Here is a 24,331-nt window from a genome sequence, read left to right on the forward strand (position 1 = left end):
AGATGGTACGGGTAACAACAATAGAAAGAGTACCGTACTTGCCAACTCCAGCGGTGGTAGGTATAATCCGTAAGCCAATGGTCATGGAATGGAGGGAGCAGCGTAGTTGAGTGTCCGTAAGCCTGGGTCGTGGAGTGGAGAGAGCAGCGAAGTAGATTGTCCGTAAGCCGTGTCAAAGGGATATAGAAGTCTGCAAGGTAAAGAGTCTAGCTTGTAAACATTGTCTGATTGCATTTAGGAGGGGTTTGATTTCCTAGAACTCCTTAAAGAAGATTGGTCTTGCTGGACTTTTGCTGGTTAGCCCAATGAAATTTTTTTTTTCCATTAAATTCAATATATATCAAATAGTCCACAGCACGGTTCTTTTCTTAATTTAATCAGGAACAAAATAGAATACATCTTTCACAGCATAATTTCAGTTATCATCGGGTTTCATCATTCAGGCATATAGTTATGGAGTGGAGAATCTTTGCGTGGTGGTAAAGGATTCTGAATTTCATCGATTCAAATGCAATCTTTATACTTTTTCTCTCCAACAGTCTCGCTTGTTTTTTTCACTCTGAGCTCAAAATACTCTTGGTTAACTATCAATCTTAGAACGTATTTTCTTCATGTACTTTGATGTAGAAGAACCACTTTGTTCTGTTACTAAATAAGTATAGTTCTTAATCCTTTAACACCCCTCTCCATTGTTTTTTCTTACCATCTATTTAACTAAGGCTGCGGTCCCAGTAACTGCCACAGCGCACGGCTCGGCCTGCGCTGTACGTGTAAGCACCGCCCCGCAATGGGGCTGGGCCCAGTAGTCACCTTCACGCTGAAGGTGCAGCCGCGCTGTACTGCAAGATTTTTCCAACTCAATGAAATTGAGTTCAAACCTTGCGACGGAGGCGTGTCCACGCCCCCACCGGCGGTTCACCCAATGAGGGCGAACCAGACGCTTTTCGTAATGGCCACGCCCCCGCAAATCCCCGACCACGCCCCCTCCCGTCGCAAGCTTCCCTCTCTCCTGGAAACCGCAGATTGCGGTTAACGCTGTGCACGCGCCGCCCCCCCCCCCCCCCCCGCCGGGCGCGCGTGTCACAGACATGACTGGGACCGCAGCCTAACCTTTGAATACAAACTCTTACAATTTAGCTGACAAATATTTCCACATCTACCTGTCGGTCTGATTTTATCTGATCATTGCAGCTAATCATTCTTCATTAAAATTCTAACAATGTAATACTAAATTAACCAGTTACACGCTGCATATATATAATATAGCATAATTAATATTTAGAATGATTTCAAGCCCATCTTCACTCCTGTCTCGTATAATAATAATTATAATTATTATTTGAGCAGCGCCTTCCTTACTTCCCGCTGACGAGATGCTTCTCCGCTTCCTACTTCCCTCTTCAGGCCAGGTGTTTAGGAAATGTAATTCATTTTTTACTTTTTATGGTCCTTCCTAAAAGAAATACTTTAATTGGAAAAGGACATAAAAGGTGTAATTTTAGCTTTGAGGGGATATCACATACATGTTGGGCTCACTGACCAGAAAATTGCTTAGGAATGGCCAGAAAAATATTTAAGCAAGTTTGAAGCGATCAGCAAATTCAATGGCATGAAAATAAAACATTCGTACAGATATAGCCTATAAGTGTAATATTACTCTCGGGGCTTATAGTGGTATATTGATGCCCGGGTTAAAGGACCTCAAGTTTTTCGGTGGCATTACTGGCCAGGAAAAAAATGGCCTCTTTTTTTTTTTTTTTTTAAAGGGAATATTAATGTAGTAATCCACCCCTTACTGATGTTTTTTTCATGAGCTGAACTAGGTTGTCTCCTGGAGGTGAATTGGAATATTTTCGGTTCCACGGACCATCCAATATCCAAGATATTAGTCATTTTCATTGACCAAATAAAATTGAATTAAAAAAAAAAAAAAAACAGCATGGCCATAGGTCTCGGTCAAAAGAATGTGCAGTCGATCTGTCGCCGTTCCCATACTGTGGGCTTCTTGTGGCTGAAGGAGCAAGGCTGGTTTGATGAGATATTGGCATTTTTTCCTTGTGTCTTTGTTGCTTGTTCTATGGAGAAAGAAAAAGGCTGTAACATCTTGGAAATCAAGGGTCCTCTGCACCCAAAAAATAACCCATTTCTGCTGTGGTGGGTCTGCCCGGTTACAATTGTTAGGTTGAAAAACAATGGAGCAGCCAATTACACACTCATACACCCTGTTAAATGATACGTCTGCGTTCATTCTCGATTTATAAAGCTACAAAAACTGCACCAGGAGCAAGAAAATGGATGTGTACTGCAGTACCACACAAGAGAACCCCCTGGGCCCAAGGAGTAGCTTTGTGGTACAGTAATGTCCCTGCCTGTGCAGAGGCCGAACGTGGTTTGAATCCCTGTGTCGGCTCTCAGTGACGTTGGGCATTAATCTCCCCTATACCTTCAGCAACAAAATTACGTATGATTTTTATATATCTGAAAATCTCATCTTTAATGAGTACAATGATAAAGAAAAATGACCACTGAGAGATACAGAGGTAGGATAATAAAACGTCCATTGCATTTTCGCTCTGCGCTCTCAAGTACTAAGGCTGCGGCCAGGGTGACGCTGAGCGGGCGCGCTTGCCTCGATGAAACACAGTGCTACAATGTGGGGGGCCAGCGTGAGCGCACGGTGCTCAGCTGCTTGCAGAGACCATTACATTTGCTTCTGCCCCTCTCTAGTGCGTCACATGAGCGGTTTGCCCAATGAGGGCGAGCCAGCTCCGTGATGTCATGGCCGTGCCCCCTGACGCCCCCACATGCGCAACTAGCTGGACGGGAATCGCATGGCCAAGCAGATTGCATGACGTCACGGTGCACGAGCGCCAACGCACACGCTCCCAGCCTGGCCGAAGCCTAATGCACAGCAAACGACCAGACCAGCAAATGCATCACATGACCACAATCAATCAAGCTCTGTTAAAATATCGCAATATTAATTATAATAGTTCTAAAATTCAATCCACAAATACCTGTTAATGTCCAATACATTTGAGTCCCAATCAATACAATCTTCCTTTTCAATTGTGCAAGTCTATTGCCCCTTTCGGCTACGAGATATAGCTGTGAAGTCAAGACACATTTTGTCCCCATCATGGAGCACAAGGACATAGGAGGCAGTAGCATACAGAACATTGGTCCTTTACCCCACGTGGCAGTGGTTACCGATGGTGTAACTCCTCCCCTCAGCGCTGTAGAACAGGAAACTTCTGCAGGTACTAGTATATAAGCACCTCCTTTTGCCTGCAGAAGTAGTCTTTTCCTGTCCTACAGTGTAGCAGGAGTTTTTTTGTTTTTAAATTGGGACTCACCAGGACTGTGTGTAGGTAGTCTGTTTCCCAAGGGGTTTCTCTCAGACTCTCCCCACTGAGGCTCCAGCATCATGCGCAAGCTGGCCAGAGGCCCCTACGACTGGGACGGAAGCTTTTTGGGAACAGAAGCGGAGGAGCTACTGGCCATGTGGGATACAACCGACCTTATTGAACTTTACAATCTTAGGGATGCCTTGTGGAAAGATGCAAAGTAACTGGCACTACCAAGGATCCTAATCACTACAGATGCCTGCGGAATATATGCACAAGGCAAACGACTAGCAAAAGCCCAACATGTGCAGACAAGCTTTATTAAAATACATCAAATCCATCAACAACCATCTAATATCAAAAAGGATGATACTACTCTGACAAATCACACTGACATGGCAAATACATTCAATGTATACTTGGTGGGGTCTGCTACTTCCCTGCCTACTATCAAAGCACAACCATAGCTACATTCATGAAGCCAAACCTGTGAGAACTCCTATATCTCCACCTCCTCCCAACAGTGCTTCCAATTTTCAATTTCTCCCAGTATCTGAAGAGAAGATGACACAGGTACTCCTAATATTAAAACTAAACAGCCAATGTGGGCCTGACCTACAGCAAACATAGTTCCTACGACTCTGTGTCCCAGCCATTGCCAAGGCGCTTTCCTCCCTAATCCATTCTCTTGTCTTCAGGCCATATTGCACAGACCTGGAAAACTGCTAGAGTTGCCCCAGTCTACAAAAGTGGGGGGACAAAAACATGGTCTCCAACTACAGACTAATTTATCTTCTCCCAATACTCTCCAAAGTCATGGGAAAATGTGTCCAGTCCCAATAAAGCGATTACTATAACAAGACAAATTCCCTCCTCCAAATCCAATCCGACTCACCCAAACCACATGGTAACTACCCTCTTAAAATTTTGCAACGAGGTAGTGTGGAATGGAACTGGGACAACTTACTGGTGCACTATTCTTAGATTTTGCAAAGGCTTTTAACTGTGTGTGGCAGAAAATATGTGGGTAAAACCAGCAGGCAACTAAGACGAAGGGTCCTTGAGCATATAGGGTCTATTCGTAACAAATCTGATACCCCACTGGCCAAACATGTTAACAACTCGCATGGTGGAGATTACTCCAAACTGCGCTTCAAAGGCATTTGTCAACTCCCCGAAACCATCAGAAGGGGTGACTGGGACAGAGAGCTGCTCAAAAAAGAAGCACAATGGATTTATACCTTGGGAACGCTGTATCCCCAGGGTCTCAACGAAGGCTTCATGTTTGCCCCCTTTATAGGATAAGATCTATACACCTATCATCTCATGCTATATATATATATCTATATATAACATAGTCCATTGGCAACATACCCATAACAGCCTTAACTCCATCCTACTGAGCTTCCTATCAGCCCTGTCTCCCTCCCCATCAATGCAAGCATCTGGTTTATTTCATGAGTGGCATACAGCAGCTACTGACCCAATACCATTACAAGGATATGTCTAAAATTTGTACACTCATTTGACCATACATACTACCAGCTTTGCATAGACATGCAGTCTGTATCCTTAGTATGCTCTACCATCTGCTTTACCTCAGTATCATCAATTACTTACCTGAGTTACAAAGTGCTCGACCTCACACATGGTTTCACTGTCAGCTAGCCATAATAAATTAACAAACAACTTCAACAGAAATAAATATCAACACAAACAACTTCGTTTACTATATTGATAAACTCACCTGATTGCAAACGTTACCATAGCAACGCTCGGCTATTTAAACCGCTGGCAAACGTAGAGGCGGGGCCACCTTGAAAAAGCGTCAGCGTGACGCGAAACGTACGTCGGTGGGCGCTCCCCTGTGACGTCAGCACGCATACTGGTGCGGCGACGTCTGTCTGACAGCGCGGAAGATAGCCGCTGTCTGCACTCTGAGTTCCACCCGGCATTTATATACTAGGCGGTGTTCATGAATACACCATGCCGGGTGGGGACTGAACAGATGCCGCCACTCAGGAGCGGTGATAAAAAAGCTCCGAAAGTGCAGCAACTCTGATACCCCTATAATACTGGGGTGCATCACTGAGCGGCTGCAAGGCACCACTGATATCATAATCAACGGTCTATATCAAACAGACGGGGCTTACCTGCCCCAGAGACTTGGTGGATGTTGAACGGCATTAACATATAAAAAATATACTCTGCCTACCTACAGCCATTACACCGACTGAACTAGCTGGGCATTATTAAGCCAAAACAACAACCACATTCATACATCTAGATCTGCAGATATAGAGCAACTCTATTAAAGGCAGCTGTAGAACACTGTTTCAAACACTTTTACTGGCAGAGATAAATCAGCTAGCCTGTCTTTAAAATTACTTGCTACCTCCATAGGGGGCACGAGCATTAACTCACCTCACTATCTATCTGGTGGGTTAATCAAATTATGCTCATTTGAGGCTATAAGAACTTAGAAATACACTACTAACAGTGGGATAGAAATAGTGCATATATTTGCGGCTCCCACTGATCAGCCTCTTCTCTTTCCCCCACAGCTACATAGTAGCCTCCCTTACAGATATCTTATTATACCCTGTGTTGCCTTGAAGGACATACAAATTAACCCCTTGTTGGCTTCTGTGACCAGCAAAGTGCAGCTAGGTCACACTGACTGAAAACTTTGTATGTGGGTTCAACCCGCAACACCCTAGCGATATACAGGTACTACTCTGTATTTAGTCACAGAACCACAAGTTATTCAGATGTGGCATGAAAGTAGTTTGACTGTCACTACACTCGAGTGACACATACCAGACTCTTTCAAACATTATAGATAGACCACACTGAGGCACCATATTAGTTTTAAAAAAAATTTCTTTCATATGGTACCAGACATCCCCAAACATTCTCCTTCAAGTATTAGTTTATAAATAGACCTAGGGGCAATTCATTTAATACGTTTTTAATTGTGTTGAGTGTTTATGTACTTCACTTATTTTACCCATATACACTAATAAAGGTTCATTTTTTTAATCTATCTGTACCTATCACCGTATGAGTGCTTGTTCAAAAGGGGTTCTTTCACCTGTCTAGGCAGGTGTTCTTTTTGTGTTCTATGACTCTCTCACCCCTGGCACCTAATCATTGACAGTAGCTAGAGCTCACAACCCTTCCCCCTCTCACTCCCTATTATTACAAGGCTTTTAACTATCAGAAGTATTTTCACAATACAAACACACATCTTGATTTCACCTTCTTTCCTTTTCATCCCGGGGACCCCTTTCTAGTGAGGGTTCCTTTAATTTACCAATATTGTTTCATGTCGGACTGTATCTAGGCGTTCATAGTTTTGGAATCATGTCTCCATCTTTCTCCCTAACGTTCTGTTAAGCGGTGTCCCAATTGAAGAACCAAGTCAGAACAACCTGAGGCAAAATATCTTTAATCTCATCGCGAAGACCTCTATAAAACATAGGTAGCCCATTTAGCTTCAGGCCAAGCGAATTGTAGAAGTAAGTTGGTTATTGCCGCACCACCAGTAAAACAAGGTAAAGAGGGTGACACCAAAAAAAATGAAAGGCTTATTTGATCATAAAACGGAGGTACAGCGGGCCAACATGTTTCGCGCAAACGTGCTTTGTCAAGGTCCCTGCGTAAAATACGCCGACGGATTGCTAGTTTCAATCCTCGCGGATTAAACCAAAACCACCATTGGACACAATCCGCTGGTGGATTTTTACAATCCATCCACGGATTCTGCAATTCGCCGACGGATTTTAAGAATCTGCGGAATTGGATTCTTAAAATCCATCAGCAGATTGCAGAATGCGCGGATGGACTGTCCGGGTAAAAAAAAAAAAAAGAAAGAAAAAAATCGGCAAAAGGCGAACCGCCATTTTTGAGACTGATCCGAAGAAATCCGACTAAAGGGACCGGCCGCTCTGCGGCAAATCCAATTCCGCAAAAAAAAAATCCGCCCGTCTCTAGCGAAAACACGTTCACCTAGAGACTGGATTTGAAAGAATCTTGTTTGAGATTAGGATAAAATAGCTTTTTTTTTGTAGTCTGTAGCAATGCGTTGTGGGTTCCTCTAGACATTTTAGGGCTCTTATCTTCACCTTCATGGCTAATTAATACATTCCTTTTTTGTGTGGCCACTTTGCTTAGCGTTGACCTTGGTCAATTGGTGTCTACTTTATAAAGAAAACCTATGATCGTAAATAACTTGTCACGTTATTTATCATTTCATTGGCGAAAGAGTGGTTTAATCCCATTACTGTTGGACAGAACAGCAATGCATTGCTCTGCAGGGAGTTGAAGACCATTTATTTGTACAGCAAAGGGATAAACTGGTGCTTGGTGCTATTCATAACCTTGAAATGTCTCCTGCATACCTGCACTCTTAACAGCTTTATGGGAGAAATAAGCGTAGGGTTAAGGGGATTATGCAAACCATGAATAATGCAACAAATAAAGAAACACCAACTGTAACTGCACTTTCAGTGCGGATATATAACATAATCATGGTTTGTTGTAAACAGCGGCGGATTTGCCGCCCCTACTTTGCCTGTGTCGGCTGCCCTCCTTTCTGCCGCCCTCCTGCTACTTTGGAAGCCCAGCGTTCAATGACGCCACGTGGGAACGCGACGTCACGTTGCCATGGCAACAAGATGCCGCGTCAAGTCCGCGGTGTTATTTTGACGCTGGGTTTCCAAAGGAGCAGGAGAGCGCGGCAGAAAGGAGGGCGGCCGACACGTGTAAGGGCCTTGCCATCAGGCCCGAGAGAGCGCGGCAAAAGCACACGGGGGGCGGACATTTTTGCAGCCCCCAAATTTGGCAGCTCTAGGCCTAATGTTTGTAATATTGGGGTTGGATAGAAGGGATAAGGGGTTTCAGTGAGCATCAGCACTGCCTGCAGACTTCAGTGGGATCATACTCACAATTCATGATATACCCCTGTTAACTCTCTCCCTCCCCCCCCTCTCTCTCTCTCCCTCCCCCCCCTCTCTCTCTCTCCCTCCCCCCCTCTCTCTCTCTCCCTCCCCCCCTCTCTCTCTCTCTCCTCCCCCTCTCTCTCTCTCCCCCCCTTTCTCCCCCCCTCTCTCTCTCCCCCCTCTCTCTCCCCCCTCCCCTCTCTCTCCCCTCCCTCTCCCCCCTCTCCTCTCTCTCCCCCCCTCTCTCTCTCTCCCCCCCCTCTCTCTCTCCCCCCCTCCCCTCTCTCTCCCCCCCTCCCCTCTCTCTCCCCCCCCCCTCTCTCTCCCCCCCCCTCTCTCTCCCCCCCCCTCTCTCTCCCCCCCCCCCTCTTTCTCTCCCCCCCCCCCCTCTTTCTCTCCCCCCCCCCCCTCTTTCTCTCCCCCCCCCCCCTCTTTCTCTCCCCCCCCCCTCTTTCTCTCCCCCCCCCCTCTTTCTCTCCCCCCCCCCTCTTTCTCTCCCCCCCCCTCTTTCTCTCTCCCCCCCCCTCTTTCTCTCTCCCCCCCCCCTCTTTCTCTCCCCCCCCCCTCTTTCTCTCCCCCCCCCCTCTTTCTCTCCCCCCCTCTCTCTCTCCTGGTCCAGATGCCATTTCCAAATGGCAAGAACCCCACAGCAACAGGGTTCCATTTCACACAGTGTACACCAGGGTCTCCCTGGCAACCGGGCAGACTGACAGCACCAACACGTGACAATAACTAGGGGGAGGCAACCAATGCGCAGCCTTGTTTCTTTATGTGGGAGATGCTGGGCACGGGGCGTCCAATAAGAGCGCTTGTTACACGCGCCGTGCCTGGAAGCTCTCCCAGCGGCCTCCTCCTCCTTCTCCTCCGCGCGCACATATTACCGTGTAGTCCCGGTACAGCAGCGGCGGGCGGGCTGTGTGTGAGCGCGGGCACCGGCACTCAGGACCGGGTAGTGCGGCGGCGGGGTGAAGCTGATCTTCATTCCCTCATCTCGCTACGGTAAGGGGGCACCGGGTGAGTTTATTTTTTGCCCACGGGCGGTTCATACGTACGTGTGTTTCATTGACACATACATCAATACATACGTGTGTGTGTTTCATTGACACATACATCAATACATACGTGTGTGTCTGTGTTCCATTCACGCATCCATCCATACGTGTGTCTCATAAATCCATCCATATGTGTGTGTGTTTCATACATCCATCCATCCATACATACGTGTCTCATAAATCCATCCATACGTGTGGGTGTGTGTTTCATTCACATACATATGTACATACGTGTGTTTCATTCACAGATACATCCATACATACGTGTGTGTCTGTGTTCCATTCACGCATCCATCCATTCGTGTGTGTGTGTGTTTCATACATACATCCATACGTGTGTCTCATAAATCCATCCATACGTGTGTGTTTCATACATCCATCCATACATACGTGTGTCTCATAAATCCATCCATACGTGTGGGTGTGCGTTACATACGTGTGTGTCTGTTCCATTCACGCATCCATCCATATGTGTGTGTTTCATACATCCATAAATACGCGTGTCTCATAAATCCATCCATACGTGTGGGTGCACGTTACATACGTGTCTGTTCCATTCACGCATCCATCCATACGTGTGTGTGTGTGTGTGTTTCATACATCCATACATATGTGTGTCTCATAAATCCATCCATACGTATGTGTGTTACCTACATACGTGTGTTTCATACATACATATATCTGTGTGTATACACCCAGGGTCGTCTGGGATTATCGCAGGGCTTGAGGCAGGGGTTTTTTGCGGGGTCTCTTACCTTGTCCGTAGTGTTAGGCTGCGGCAAGGCAGGGAGTGAGCACGCTGGCTCTCGTGTGTGGCGATTTGTGGCCAGCTAGGTACGCGCGTATTGGGGGGGGTGCGGCCATGACGTCACAGAGCTGGTTCGCTCTCATTGAGTGAATCGCTCACGTGACAGCGAGCGGCCTATTCAAATTTGCTTCTGCAAGCAGCTAAGCGACGTGCAGGCGCCACACACATTGCAGCAATGTGTTTCATTGCGGCGAGCGCCTGCTCAGTGTGTCCCTGTACGAGGCCTTATGATGTCGTGGCGGCATGTTGTCGTGGCAACGCAACGGCATATGGGTCACCTTTTGTCATGGCAACATGACGTTGCAACGCATGTGATGTCATGGCAATGTAACGGGACCCTGCAGGAGGAGAAATGCTGAGTTTGCTACTCCAGTGTGTGTATCTCGTATATAAATGTGTCTGGTACGTGCTGGGTTATGAGTGCGCTCCTAGATCCACACCTGCTGAACATCCCCGTGCTGTACTTCTCAATCTTTATCGGCACGGCCGATAACTGGGCAAAAATCACAGGTGCAATGTAAGGAATATCCAAACTTTGAAAGGTAGCAAAACCAGACCGGTGTGTGATGCAAACACACAACTGGACTATATAAAACAATCATTATTGGATTTTCATCACACTAAAGTAGTTTTTTAAAAATAGTTACGAAATAAGTGACATTTTTTCGATTCTATGTCGAAAGAAGATATTATAAAGAATGCACTTAAAAAAAAAATAGGGCATCTGGAACAAGATTGTGTGCGTATGGGGAGAGTTGGGATTCGGGATTATGACAAGTATTGGGGTTGTATGAGACGGGGTCACACAAGTCCGCTCACTGATTGTGGTCGTAGGAGGATGGAATGGCTGAATGCAATGTCTCTGAGGTCCGACTTGGGGTCCAATGGCTGTCTCGGGGGTCTACATGGCCAACTAAAAAAAACAAAAACTGATTTTGTTTTATGCAAATTGTATTGGCCTTTGGTGAGAGATGGCAGCCTGGAATACCATCGTACTGTAAGACACCTGACCATTTGGCAAGATGGTAAAGCAGAAAGCTGTAGGAAGATTTGGCAATCTATATGGAACTGCAGCACCGCTGCTTCCTGCCCTTTTTATGTTAAAAAATGACCACATGCTGGCAAAGAATGTGATGAAATTACAGTGAAAATTGCGGAGACTGGAAAGGTCTTCCATAACCCCTTGGCTACCATCAAAGCAGCTAGGGGTATCTTAATTATCCAATTGACCTCTTTTACTTGCTGAGAAATGGGGTTGCACAATGTAATGCATTTACTGCTTTTCACTTAAAGCAGCAATACTATATTACCATTTTTTATATTTTTTATGTAAAGCGTGTGCCTATAATTCAAATTTTTTTCCCCAAATTGGCAATTGTTTGGTGCTCCTGTTATAAATCTGTCAAAATACTAATTGTGTGACTAATGGCCGCCTTTTCAGTTTCAATCAATCCTTCAGTCAGTGTAACTCGGCAGCTTCAATGTATCTTTTTATATTACTACGGTAACATTATCTATTGTTACAGTTTGCAGCTCAAACTGCTGGGAACATTGGCACCAAATGATCACAAACAGGAAAGTGTTGCAAAGATCTTGCACTGCTGGGGAGGTGTTAAATCCTGCTATAGAAATCAAAGCATGCTGTAAAATGCATTACAAATTGCATTGAGTTGAATAATAAAAAATACAAAAATGCAGTAAAGATCTAATACTACAGAACTGATTTATTAAAAATAAATTTTTTTAAAAAAAACACAAGATTTCACATGTTTTTGCGGCTTTAAATGTTCGTTTGCAGTGTCAACTTTGTGTTGCCGTATGTTAAATAAGCGCCGTGATCAAAATACAGTTCCTTGTGTAGCCCTGTGTAAAATTGGTGTTACATATCTCTCTCATTCTGTGCAGTAACTCCTGTTAAGAGGGCAGGGTTGCCAGAAGTCATCATGGAGGTTTGCCCTCAACCCCTGTGATGTGTAAGTTGTAGCAAAGGAAGTGACAGCATGCTCTGTGTCCACTGTTAGTGACACAGGGGTGGGTCTTTCTGGGACCTATATATTACGCTTCACTTCCTAAAGTTAGTGGTTGATCCTGTGTTCAAGTGTCTGCAGCAGTGCAAGTGCAGTGTGCTGTGAAGGACAAGCAGACCCGACTGTGTCCAGGGCTCTGGCACAGGTGGTAGTCTCCCTTAGGGGAGAGGTGGCAGAAATATACCTGGCTGATTAAAGAGTCAGAAGGGACCTTCCTAATGAAGTGCAACTACAAGATGTGCGGCTAAGTACCGGCCGCTATGATGGGCAGTCTGCCATGTACCATGCAAATAAAGATGCCCTTGATTAAGAGACCCTTCTTGCCTGTGACTGGAGTTAATCAGTAAGAAGATGCACCCAGGAGTTCTCTTCCAGAAACTCCTCCCTGCTATCGTGGGGATTTGGAAGGGATGGAGGCGCTGTACCAACTGTGAGTAGAACTCAGCACTACCTCATACGCCTATCATGGTGAAATCCCCAACAACAACAAGTGGGAGACTCGGGAGTCCTGTGAGCCAGCAGGTGCACCACACGACACTGAGATGTAACTGGGGGCAAATTATGCACATAGGGGCCCATATGAGATTGGGGGGGGGGAGGCCTCGAACCGTTACACTTTGATTCTAGCAAATATTCCTTCACTGGTGATTGGATTTCTGAATGATCTGAGGACAGCTTTATTTCTAGTATTTAAAATGTCATTTGGTTGTTTAAATATCTATTACCACAGTTTGGGAAGATTGCAGTGAATTGAAATATATATTTCTAGGCTTATTTTTTTTTTTTAACGCCTGAATTGTATTCACGTGCAGGGACACTGTGCATTGAATTTGTGTGCTCTTCACTCTAATTTACTTTGCTTTTTTTGATGGCTGTTGCGTTGATCACTACAATTTTGAGAACTCGTGAAATGACGTATTTAGAGGCAAAGCTTTTAAATTGATTTTCAAGTCTTAATCCAATTTGAGGGATACCTCCATTTGCTTTCTACATTATATATCGACCTATTGGAGTTCCCAGTGAGACACTAAATAACATGGTATTAGTGTTTGTCGCTGTATTACATATAAGGGAATAAAAACGGGACTTGACAATGAGCTTTACGAACACCATATTATAATTTTGTCCCCGTTAATAAAACTGTAAATATGTAAGGGGTTCGGCATTTTAGTTGAATCATTTTTGTAATTACATGAACGATGGATTAAACGGTTGCCAAATTTATGGGGCGCATCAACGTGGGGGTACAAAATTATTTATATGGATGCATTAAAGGTTAATTTAAAGTAGATTTTCACTTTTATTATTCCTGCAGTATTATATAAAGCAGGGGTGCGCAAGCTTTTCACTCTGCGCCTCCCCCCCTTACCTGGGGTCCGGCGTCTTTTGACGTCACGTTGCCATAGCAATGTGACCACGACGCGTTACCATGGTGACGGATCGCTGGAAGCCGCCGGAGACCAGGTAAATGCCTGGGAGAAGAGAGCAGGGCCTCTGTAACTGCTGCGACCCCCCCCCCCCCTCCGAACTCTCGCGGCCCCCTAGTTTGCGCAGCCTTGTTATAGAGTGCACTGATATAGGAACTACTTCTCGTGGTGCAAGTGCTACTATTTAGTCTCCATGAAAACATAGATTTTCAGGTAAGACCTTGTTGGGAAGAAAGAGCTTTTTTAAAAAAAAAAAAAAAAGATTTTTTTAAGCGTAACAAGAAAGTAAGAAATGGTTTCTAAAGTACATGCAGGTCAAAATCTAGTAAGGTCCCCTCACTCTGCCTATTGGGTTCATTTTACAGGGTGGTGCTAAGCTGGGATAAATAGCAACCAAGACAGGAGAAAAAGGTCTCGGCCCCCCATAATTCTGATAATTATAAACACTAATTGTGCAATATGAATACATAGAAATATATAACTTTTTTTAATTCGGATTTACAAAAGTAAAGAGGCAGTAAGAGAACTCAAATATACAATGAAATGTTTATGTACTATATTAAAAATGTAGGTCTGTTACTAATGTAGTATGTGGAGACCCACTCTGGACTATTTAGAATTAGAAATCAATTCATTGTGTTACAGCGCCTTAACCCCTGTATAAAAGGGCTCTGAAGAGAGCCTGGATCTGACTGAGTCCAGCAGGGAGCTGGCTTATTGTAGCTACAGACAATTAACCAGTCTCCACCTGGCTCATGAGTCGGTTAGAAAAGCCTCAATCGCTATAGCGCATGGGAGGTGAATGCTGACAGATCCCAGGGAACCAGCCTCTCTATTCCAGTGACCGCTGTCCTGGAACCTGCCAGAGGGTGCCCCCCATGGCGACCAACCTGAACTGAGGGGAAGAGCCCCTGATAACAGGTACCTCTTTGGACTTTGGGTCAGAGGCTGGTAAGAGGCCTATCCTCCCAGCCCTGCAGATAGAGACTGGGAGAGTGAGTTAGCCCGTACAAAGGGATATGCTGTTTGTTTGAAGATATGGGCTAAATAAAAGCCAATGTTCTTTTCCCTCACATACGTCAACCTGGTTATACCTTCGCACGTGTCTCTTACAATCGGTATATCAATAGGCCCAGGGGTTAATCTCTGTGTGCTCCATTACAGGATTCCCTGTGTAGGGATATTGATATACTGATTGATTTCTAATTCTAAACAATAGTCCAGAGTGGATCTCTGCATACTACATTATTATTACACAATTACTGTGTTTTATAAATATCAGAATTATGGGGTACTGAGTGCTTATTAACTGGGACCCTTCTCTCCATCGATTGCTCAAAAGGATGCATAGTAGAGATCTACTCAAGTTCATAATGCAATTCTCCATTTAATGTGACAACCAAGAACAGTGAAGAAACGTTTCAGGTCTCATGGACCTTCCATCGCACCTGATGAAAGGTCCATATTGGACCTGAAACGTCTTTCCACTGTTCTTGGTTGTCGCATTAAATCGAGAATTTAATTATGACCTTGTGAGTAGATCTCTACTTTTTGTATCTGTCTTAGAGGAGAACTGCACTTTGAAGATATTGTTTCTGTGTTGTGTTGGCTGCACAAGCCGGATTCTCCTCGCTTGAAACTGTTTCCCTGCACTTTGCAATTGTACTCCAAAGGATGCATGCAAGAAATAGTTCCAGCGAAGGTGGACTGTGGATGTGAGGTTCTCACGCATTTATGACAATAAGCTGTATTTGGTTTACGTTTTTTATTCTATTTCTCTAACATAGTTACTCCACTGAGCAACCACTGAAATACGTGTTCAAGGTCAGAGAGGCTAGGACAGTGTGCATATAAGATTGTCATCCGCATACATGTGTATTGAAGCTCCCTTAGGCTAAGGCCCCGCTCCCTCAGTCAGCGCGCCCGCACTGCAGACAGGCGGGGCGCTGGCAGACACAGACTGCGATATGCGGTCTGTAGGACGGGCTCGGGCTGCAGGAGGGTTACTGCTGCGGGCTGCTGTAAGGTAAGCAGCTCCCTCCCCCTTCTGCCACAAACGGCACACACCCCCCTCTAGCTTGTGTAGGAAACTGCCTGATGACAGCTCCCGTTCCTGCCCCCGCCGCTGATTGGCTCATCAGCGCACCACGTGGCGCGTCACCGCTCGGGATCACAATTTTCTTGCATCCCCTGGCGGCTGACGCGTCACAGCGTGTAGTGAGCCAGCAGCGAGGGGGGACTGGGACCTGCTCGGGAGGATTCCCCGCGCCGCCGGGCGCAGCAGGTTCCAGCACTTCCAAGCTGCTTCTGAATGGTTCTCCCACTGTGTTAATCCAGACTGGTGCAGCCCGGTAGGAAGAGCTGCACAGAGAGTGCATCCATAATCATAAGGGTGGTCCTCAAAGTATAGGTAATGGGTTAAACCAGAGTATTTGGTTTGTTGGTGGTAGAGGGGGCTGGTTGACGGGGGTAGTTGCTCCAGGGTGGGTGGTTAGGCTTACTGGGAGGGTTGTGGGCGTGGTTAACTCCTTCATTATCGTAGCAGTTACTACCACTAGGGTATTGAAGGGGTTAACCCCTCCCGCAACCCCCCCACCCCCTTCACCCGAGAGGCCTAACCATGCACCCTGGGGGAACTACCCCCTTCTACAACCAACAAATCATGTACTTCGGTTTAACCCCATCATTACCTTTTTTAGCAGCTAAGGTAACACAGCTGCATTTTATTTTAATGACCTAGTATTGAAGCAGGGTGTCTCTGGAGTTGAACCACATTAATTTCAGCCCCCATACTGGGGCCTGTATCTCGGGAAGCAGGGGGTCTCCCGGGGCTGATATTAATGCGGTTCACCAGAACCAAGGTCCACCGCTGTGTTAATCCTAATGGGCAATTAATCTGGCCGCAGGGATTCCTCGAGCAGGCAGTTTTCAACTGCGGTGTGCTGGAGGAATACTGAGCAGTGGTACTGGCTACATCTGCCAAGATATTACGGGACCAACATATCTCCATTTGCCAATTTCCTATTTCTAGGTCCAAATCTTTTGCTTTTTTTTTCCCCAGAACTAGCTGATATACCCGGCGTTGCCCGGGATGTAAATCCGTAATAGGTAGTATTTCTAAATAGGGTAAGAATAGGTTGAGTATTTGGTGTAAAGGTTGTATAATAATGTTGAAAAGAAAAATGGAAGAAAATGTAATCCAATGTTATTGTTTAAAAATGGTTTATTGTAAACACACCACAGTACAATGTGAGTTGTGTGAGTCGGCGAGTGGCTGGTGAGTGCGGTGTGGTGGTCCCGCTATGGTGGGAAGGGGTGTGAGGCGGTGTGTGGCTGCTGCAGCGGGTGGGGGATTGGCAGGGGTGGGAGGGCGGCGGGTGGGGGAAAGGCAGGGGCGGGAGGGCGGCTTGTGGGAGGGTGGGGGAAAGGCAGGGGCGGGAGGGCGGCGGGTGGGGGAAAGGCAGGGGCGGGAGGGCGGCTTGTGGGAGGGTGGGGGAAAGGCAGGGGCGGGAGGGCGGCGGGTGGGGGAAAGGCAGGGGCGGGAGGGCGGCTGGTGGGGGAAAGGCAAGGGCGGGCGGGACGCCATTCCCCCTTCCCCCCCCCCTTCTCCCCTTCCCCCCCCTTCTCCCCTTCCCCCCCCCCTTCTCCCCTTCCCCCCCCTTCTCCCCTTCCCCCCCCTTCTCCCCTTCCCCCCCCTTCTCCCCTTCCCCCCCCTTCTCCCATTCCCCCCCCCTTCTCCCATTCCCCCCCCCTTCTCCCCTTCCCCCCCCTTCTCCCCTTCCCCCCCCCTTCTCCCCTTCCCCCCCCCTTCTCCCCTTCCCCCCCCTTCTCCCCTTCCCTCCCCCCTTCTCCCCTTCCCCCCCCTTCTCCCCCCTTCTCCCCCCTTCTCCCCCCTTCTCCCCTTCCCCCCCCTTCTCCCCTTCCCCCCCCCTTCTCCCCTTCCCCCCCATCCCCCCCATACCTCACGCGGCAGCATGAAGATAGCAGGCGGGCGTAGGGAAGCTTTGGGGAGGCAGCAGGGTGGGTGGGAGGCACGTGGTGAGGTGCGCCCCAGGGGACAGTCGGCCCCGCCGCAGCCGCCACTGCCCTGCTCCTCCCGCCGGCATGGCGTTGCGGGTGAGGGGGGTGATGGTGGGGAGGGGGGGGAAGCCGGCGGTGAGGTTTGGGTGATGGTTGTGGGGGGGGGGGGAATCCAGCGGGCCAGGCCTTGCGGTGAGGAAGGTGTGTGTGTGTGTGTGTGTGTGTGTGTGTGTGTGTGTGGCCAGCTAAGCAAGGCAGCCAATGAGAGGCGTGCGGGAGCGGCTCCGGGCCACGGACCAATCTGATTGGCCTGAGGCGGAGTGACGGGCCAAAGGACCAATCAGATTGCCCATAGGAACACCAACATACAACGTTTAAAAAAAAAAATATATAGGCAGTGACGTCATCACGTCAAAGGGGCGGGACTAACGCTCGTGATCGGAGCGCGTCCGCCTCATACTAGCTCCCTAACACGGGGCTCTCTATATGCATTGAGCTTATTGAATTATATACCAGCAGTACCCGTGGCAAGCCTGTAAACACCCAGCATTAGCAAGTAGATGCTTATTAATTTAGCGCTACCACTGGGTCTGCTTTTTACCTATACTGGATGCCTGTTGTTGTTACCTACCGAGGTGTAAGTAGACACTACGTGTGTACTACTGTTCTCTCTCTTTTTTTTCTTTTATTATTTTTTGCCTACTGGTTTACCAGCAGCTGTATGCTGTGCTGGGAGTTTTTAACCCCTGTTGGGTTTCTCCACATAGGTGACTCACCGACTGTGGGTTGTTTGCCTACTATCCAAACTTGTACATATGTGACAGCCACTATCACTGACACTCACAGTGATTTTACTGCCCGAATTGTCACATTATGGGATTTGTAGAGCTATCATCTTAGTCCCTAGTACAGCTCATTCCCATAGACAGCTGCAGTGCCTACTGAGCATTAGGTTCACCTGTTGCAAATTCAGCTAGGGGTAATTACCTATACCACCATTGGTGTTTTTTTACCTCCCCCTCTGTTGATAATTACTACAACCCTATATATACCCAGGCTGTACCTGTGCTACCTTTCACAGGTAGAGGCCACCTCGGTTTACCATCTAGCTTAACCCTGAACATATCATCAAGGGTGATAGCAAATATACACACACCAATCCAGTATATATTAATTTCGCTACGCTTTTTGGCTCTATTAGAGTCTCATCCACCTGTATATTTAGTGTTCTATATCTATTTTAATTGAGTTATTACTCCTATTAAACTTTATTTTAAATCACTCATTCCTCACTTTACGTACGACCATTTCCATTGAGAGTTTACTGTGATATTGTACACTATTGAGTGCTCTCCCAAGGGGTTCTGTTTCTCTCCTGTCCATGTTCTATAGTATACCCCACATAGTAGCACCTTATTGTTTCACATTAGCTGTAGCGAGGGTTCCCTTTCCCCTGTCCCCCTAGTTCGTTAACAAACTATACAATAAAGATTAATTTGCTAAGAGAAAAGGTTAAATTCATTTACCTAACTTTTTTTTATGTTTTTGTCTTTTTTAAATGGAAAACTTCTAGTGTCAAATACCTGGAGATTTAGAGGTTGGAGGGAGGAGGATTTTTTTGAGAATGGGTGTGATGAGTGCTTGTTTGAAAGAAGATGGGAATGTGCCAGAGATGGTGCGATGGAGACGTGAGGAAATGGGATCAAGGGGCAGGATGTATGGCGAGATGAGCATGGAGATCTCATCCTCGATCCAAGGGGGAAATGAGCTGAGAATGGATTTAGGTGTGCGAGGGGAGATAGGTGTTGCATGGGGAGCTTTACATAAAGAGATGTCATGTCTGATAGACTTAATCTTGTCTGTGAAGTAGGTGGCGAGGTCTCGGGCCGTGAGGAGGGTGTAGATGTAGTTGGGCGGAGAAGGGCGTTAAAGGTGGTAAATAGGCGTTGAGGGTTGGCGGACAAAGTTTGTATGAGTGAAGAGAAGTAGGTTTGCTTGCCAAGGGAGAGGGCAGTGTTGTAGGAGGAGAGCATACTTTTATAGAGGGCTCCTGCTTTTGTGCGGGATTTCCTCCAGAAACTTTTTGCCGTGCGTGAGCACGTTTTGGCGGTAGCGGGTGAAACGTGTGTGGCTTGGATTGTCAGGGGCAACGTGTGGTGGTGGGAGCAGTCTTGTCTACGGCTCAGTGCTGTTGTGTAGAGAGGTTTCTAAGTTGGGACAGGAAGGGGTAGAGATGGGGAGAGGTTGTAGAGATGTTGAAAATTGGAGGGGGTCTAGAGCATGCATGTTCATGTGAAAGTAGGAAGGTGCATTAGGTAGTGAAGTTAAAGGTTAGGAGTTGATGATAGGAGAGGAGAGGATGTGTTAGGTGGGTTAGAGACAGAGCAGAAGTGAGAGAAAATCAGGTCAAAGGGAGTGGTCATTGCAGTGGGTAAGAGAGGTGGTAGACTGAGAGACCATAAGAGGAGGTTAGAGCTGAGGTGGCTGTGGGATTGTCAATGGGTATGATAGTCTCCCAGTATGAGTAGGTATGTCAGAAGTGAGGGAGCCAGGCTGCAAAGTTGTCAAATTGTGATGAAGGTCCAAGGGGACGATAGATGACAGCAACACGGAGAGAAATGGGTGAAAGATAGACAGCTTTGACTTTGAAGGCTAAGAGGGAGCAGAATGGGGGTATGACCTGAAATGTGCAACACAGGGAAAGTAGTAGACCAACACCTCTGACCTGTCTACTCCCTGGTCTGGGGGTGTGGCTGAGGGAGACACCATTGTAGGAGAGTGTGGCAGGAGAGATGTCTGAGGGGATGAGCAAGGATTCTGTAATGGCTAGAATGCTGACCGTTGGAAATGAACAGGTCTTGTGTTGCTGTGAGTTTGTTGCAGACCGTGCGTTCAATAGGGCACAGGAAAACGGTAGGGAACAGAGAGGTGTAATGGGGATGAGGTTGGAGTGATCAGCAGTACGTGGTGAGAAGGAGACTTTGGGGTAGGGTGTGGGACGTGAGAGGATTAGTATGTGCATTGGGACACGTTGCTACTGTATACATCGAGCAGTCTCATGGTTTTTATTGCCTTTCCTGGTCATCTTGCCGTGTCTTTGTCCTTGAATTTTCAGTAAAGGTGACATCAATCCTTTTTATACATCCTGTTGAATGTTCCTGCCCCACACCCACAGGGAAATGATTCATGGTACTGTAATTACTGGTTAACATAGAGTACAGTGTGACTGTAATTTGGCTTAGAGGTGCAGTTCATCTTGGAAAAGTACAGTATATTGGATCTGCAGGAACGTGAAAGCACTACTCCATCTACCGCCACCTGTGATTTGAAAACCGTTTTTATTAAAAATGTGAATTTGTACTCTGAAGCCCATATAGGGAAAGTCCTTACTCTACATCTGTCACTATAGGTGTGATATGCATGCACTACACATCTGTCCCGGTGTGTGTGCAAGCCCTATTAGAACTTTTACTAAATATATATTTTTTTTTAAAATGTAACTGCTGCAATTTTTTTTTTTTATACATCCTGACTTCTCCCTTTTGGAAAACGATGAGGAATATGATCAGTTTGGCAGGGTAACAAAATACCAAAAAGAAGAATATAGTGTAGTTCCAAATATATAATTATTATTGTGAGTGCATAGAAGAGATTTTCTCATTTTGAAGACGTATTCAAGCTTCTTATCTCCGGTGGTTACCTACCTGTGGTTACCTACCTGTGGTTACCTACCTGTAGTTACATACCTGTGGAGGTCTCTTACCTCTGGACAGTTGTTCTTTGATTTGGTGCGAATCCCCCCCCAAAATGAAGACCAGATATAGAATACAGTGTAGAATGTTCTATTATTTATATTCAGAGTATAACTACAATCATGTTTTCACTTTTAACTAAATATTGGGAAGAATGACACTATTCTGTTTTAATTTTTTTTTTTCCTGTATCTGTTTTTTGCGCTCCCCAGTTGAAAATATTTTTGTTTGAATTGATGGGACAGTTTTTTGATGGTCTGTGGAGCAACCTGGAAGTATAAAATATATTTTGTCCCTACAATCACGGTACACTTTGGGTATTAAAGTTCCATTTTAGAAAAAAAAAATTACACCAAATATTGATATGTTAAAAAATATCTATATCTATATATATTAAAGTAGGGCCTCTGGGGGGTTTCTTAATTGTATTTATTTTTAACATAAATGTAACTTTTTGCCAATTTTTAAATTTCTGGATTACAATTTCATTTTTTCTTCCCCCATGCATCAGAATTAGAACTTCCCTGCATCTGAAAACATGGAAGAGCTGCAAGATGTCCAACTTACAGAGATAAAGCCACTTCTTACAGAAAAGGTAAGAACGCAAGACTGATGTTCACATTTTTTTTTAACCTTTTCACAGATGAACTATTCTGACGTACTAATGGTACGCTTATGCTATGTAATACTCCACACATGTATACTGTACCACACATGTATACTGTAGCTTTGGCAGACTTCATTCTGCCTTCTAGTGTGATGAGGTGTGTGCCTTCACTGCAGTTTAGTCCTATGGAGCTAATTATTGTGTCTTGGAGCAGGATATGTTATCTGGGGGAACAGTGTCCTGATACTGATGGTTTTTTGTTGTAGCTCCAAAAATAAATAAAACCCCCATGGAAGTTCAGAAACGCACACGGCTCCTGTGAGCTCAAAACGGAAGTTAAGAACTCACGTTTCAGGTTATAAAAACAGAGGAAAAATATGTGCAGCATAGATATTTTTATTTAGGGGGGCGGCATCTTGCTGTAGCCCCTGCAGTGTAACGTCTATTGCAATATACTGTATGTTCCAGACACTGTTCATATTAAAATAGTACGCCATGTTCTTCTCCGGTGTTGGTTTATAACTTGGGTACTTCAGTTGTCTCCTTGCTTTTGTTTGAAGCTGCAGTGTTGAGCCCAGTTCCCTCTGGTTATAGCTGTAGTGTGCTGCCCCTTCTCTAGCTTTTCCCCCCCCCCCCTCTCTAACTTTGTTGAAATGCATAAGTAATACACATTCAATTTGCCCCTTAGGCCCCGCTCACACAGCGCGCTACACGACGTGCGCGCGCGTTCGTCTCAGATGCCTGGCGGCCAATCGTAGTGTTCAGTATTGAAGCTACCATTGGCTGCAAAGTACGGCGTCGACGCTGCTGCAGTCGCGGGGAGTCTTTTCAATCTGGGATCTCCGGCTGCAGCAGCGTGACGTCAGTTTCAGCAGCCAATCAATGCCCAGACGTTTACATTGATTGGCTGCTGAAATTGAGACTCGGCAGTGAAACCGAAGGGACGGGAGGGACGTGGTGGACGGAGGGACAGGTGGTGGGGACGGAGGGAGAAAACATAAATTTAAAGTTATTGCAAAGTATTATGGTTTTTAAAAGGGCTCCTTACAAACTGCATTTCTGCTCGCCCTTTTCCCCCTACTTCTGACCAGCCTAGTGTTTGCTGAGGGCTGCTGGCGCAATCCCTGGTCCCCGCTGCATTCGCCCCCCCCCCCCCCCCCGGTCTGAAGGTTAATTTTTTTCACGGCGACCCAACTCCTGCAGCTTGAGCAGAGATTGTTGGGCTGCCGGAGTGCGCGCCGGATGCACACATGGAAGCGCGTGGCCGTAGCAGGCAGTGTAAGCTCGGCCTTAGGACGTGTCTATGGGTCTCATTGGACACAATGCTTAGAGAAGTGTAAAAACACTGCACTACACTAAGTGGGGGGGGGGTTAGATTTGTTTTAATAAGCCAAGGGCATTGTTACAATCTGTGTGAACACCGTGTGACTGTTTAACAATAACAAAATACCAAAAGCTGTCAGATTTAGGCCTTACTGGTTCTTACGGGTTTAGAAAATAAGAGACATGCATGCAGCACTCTGTCAGAGCAGATGTTGCTAATGTGAGTTTACTCCATACATATTCCTACAGGTTATAGCATGTTTCAGGGCAGTGCCCACTTAGTCAGATCTACCCCCAGTGCTAAATTTATAAGTTGCAAAATACACATGCTAAAACTGCACTTGGCCGCACCACACAGTTCCAGAGTGAGGCCTGGTGCAATAGCAGTCTGCGTCCGCGTGCCATAGAGGCTGTGCAGGGTATTGACATCCTGCTTCTTTCCATTGCAAGAACTCCACCCTCATTCTCCCTGCCCGCCCTCCCATGCCATACGTTTGCTGTGGCAATCAAAGATGCCATTTACCTGCCCGAGCACAGATCATGGATCTTGAAATGCCCCTGTGGGGGGAAACGAGACAAGCATATGCAATCCTAATGCAACCTATAGCTGTACCCGCACATCAGTATGCAGTAACCGCTTTTTTGCCTACCATTTAATGTTTCCATACAGCAAAGAAGCAGGGGAATTGAACAGTCTTTAAAAACATCCATCCTTAAAGCAGCCAAAGCTGCCCTTTTTAATAGATGCATCAATACAATCCACACATTGATAAGTAATCAGCTAAGTTGCCGATCGATCCGTTCTCCTGTGAGAAGATTCGGCTCGGGGGTTCACTAAATGGCTGTCGGTGCAGCAGGAGAGGACCAAAGATGCAAAGTTCTGTGGGGAAGATCATGTGACCAGGCAGTCACTAGATACAATTGGTTCACTGCTAGAGAGAGGGCAGGGCTCAAAGGAGTGTGCCAGAGCCTGTTTCAGAAGCGAAAGGGGATGTGACTATGTAAATAGTTGCTATAGAGACAAA

The 24,331-nt window shown here is 46.2% G+C and overlaps 1 protein-coding gene across 3 annotated transcripts in view; it reads left to right on the plus strand.

Annotated features, from left to right (window-relative positions):
- The first annotated feature begins 9,089 nt into the window (after nt 1–9,089).
- The window catches only part of NDRG3 (NDRG family member 3), a 63,653-nt gene continuing 48,411 nt past the window's right edge, over nt 9,090–24,331 (plus strand). The window contains exons 1-2 of one of the 3 annotated variants that reach the window (XM_075571780.1): nt 9,090–9,304; nt 21,888–21,971. In XM_075571780.1, the coding sequence (XP_075427895.1) occupies nt 21,915–21,971 (57 nt within the window). In that variant the 5' untranslated portion in view covers nt 9,090–9,304; nt 21,888–21,914. The remainder of the gene's footprint in view (nt 9,305–21,887; nt 21,972–24,331) is intronic. The other 2 variants (XM_075571779.1, XM_075571781.1) reach the window with 2 other exon arrangements.

The sequence above is a fragment of the Ascaphus truei genome, chromosome 15, assembly GCF_040206685.1.
Source record: "Ascaphus truei isolate aAscTru1 chromosome 15, aAscTru1.hap1, whole genome shotgun sequence".
Classification (NCBI taxonomy): Eukaryota; Metazoa; Chordata; class Amphibia; order Anura; family Ascaphidae; genus Ascaphus; species Ascaphus truei.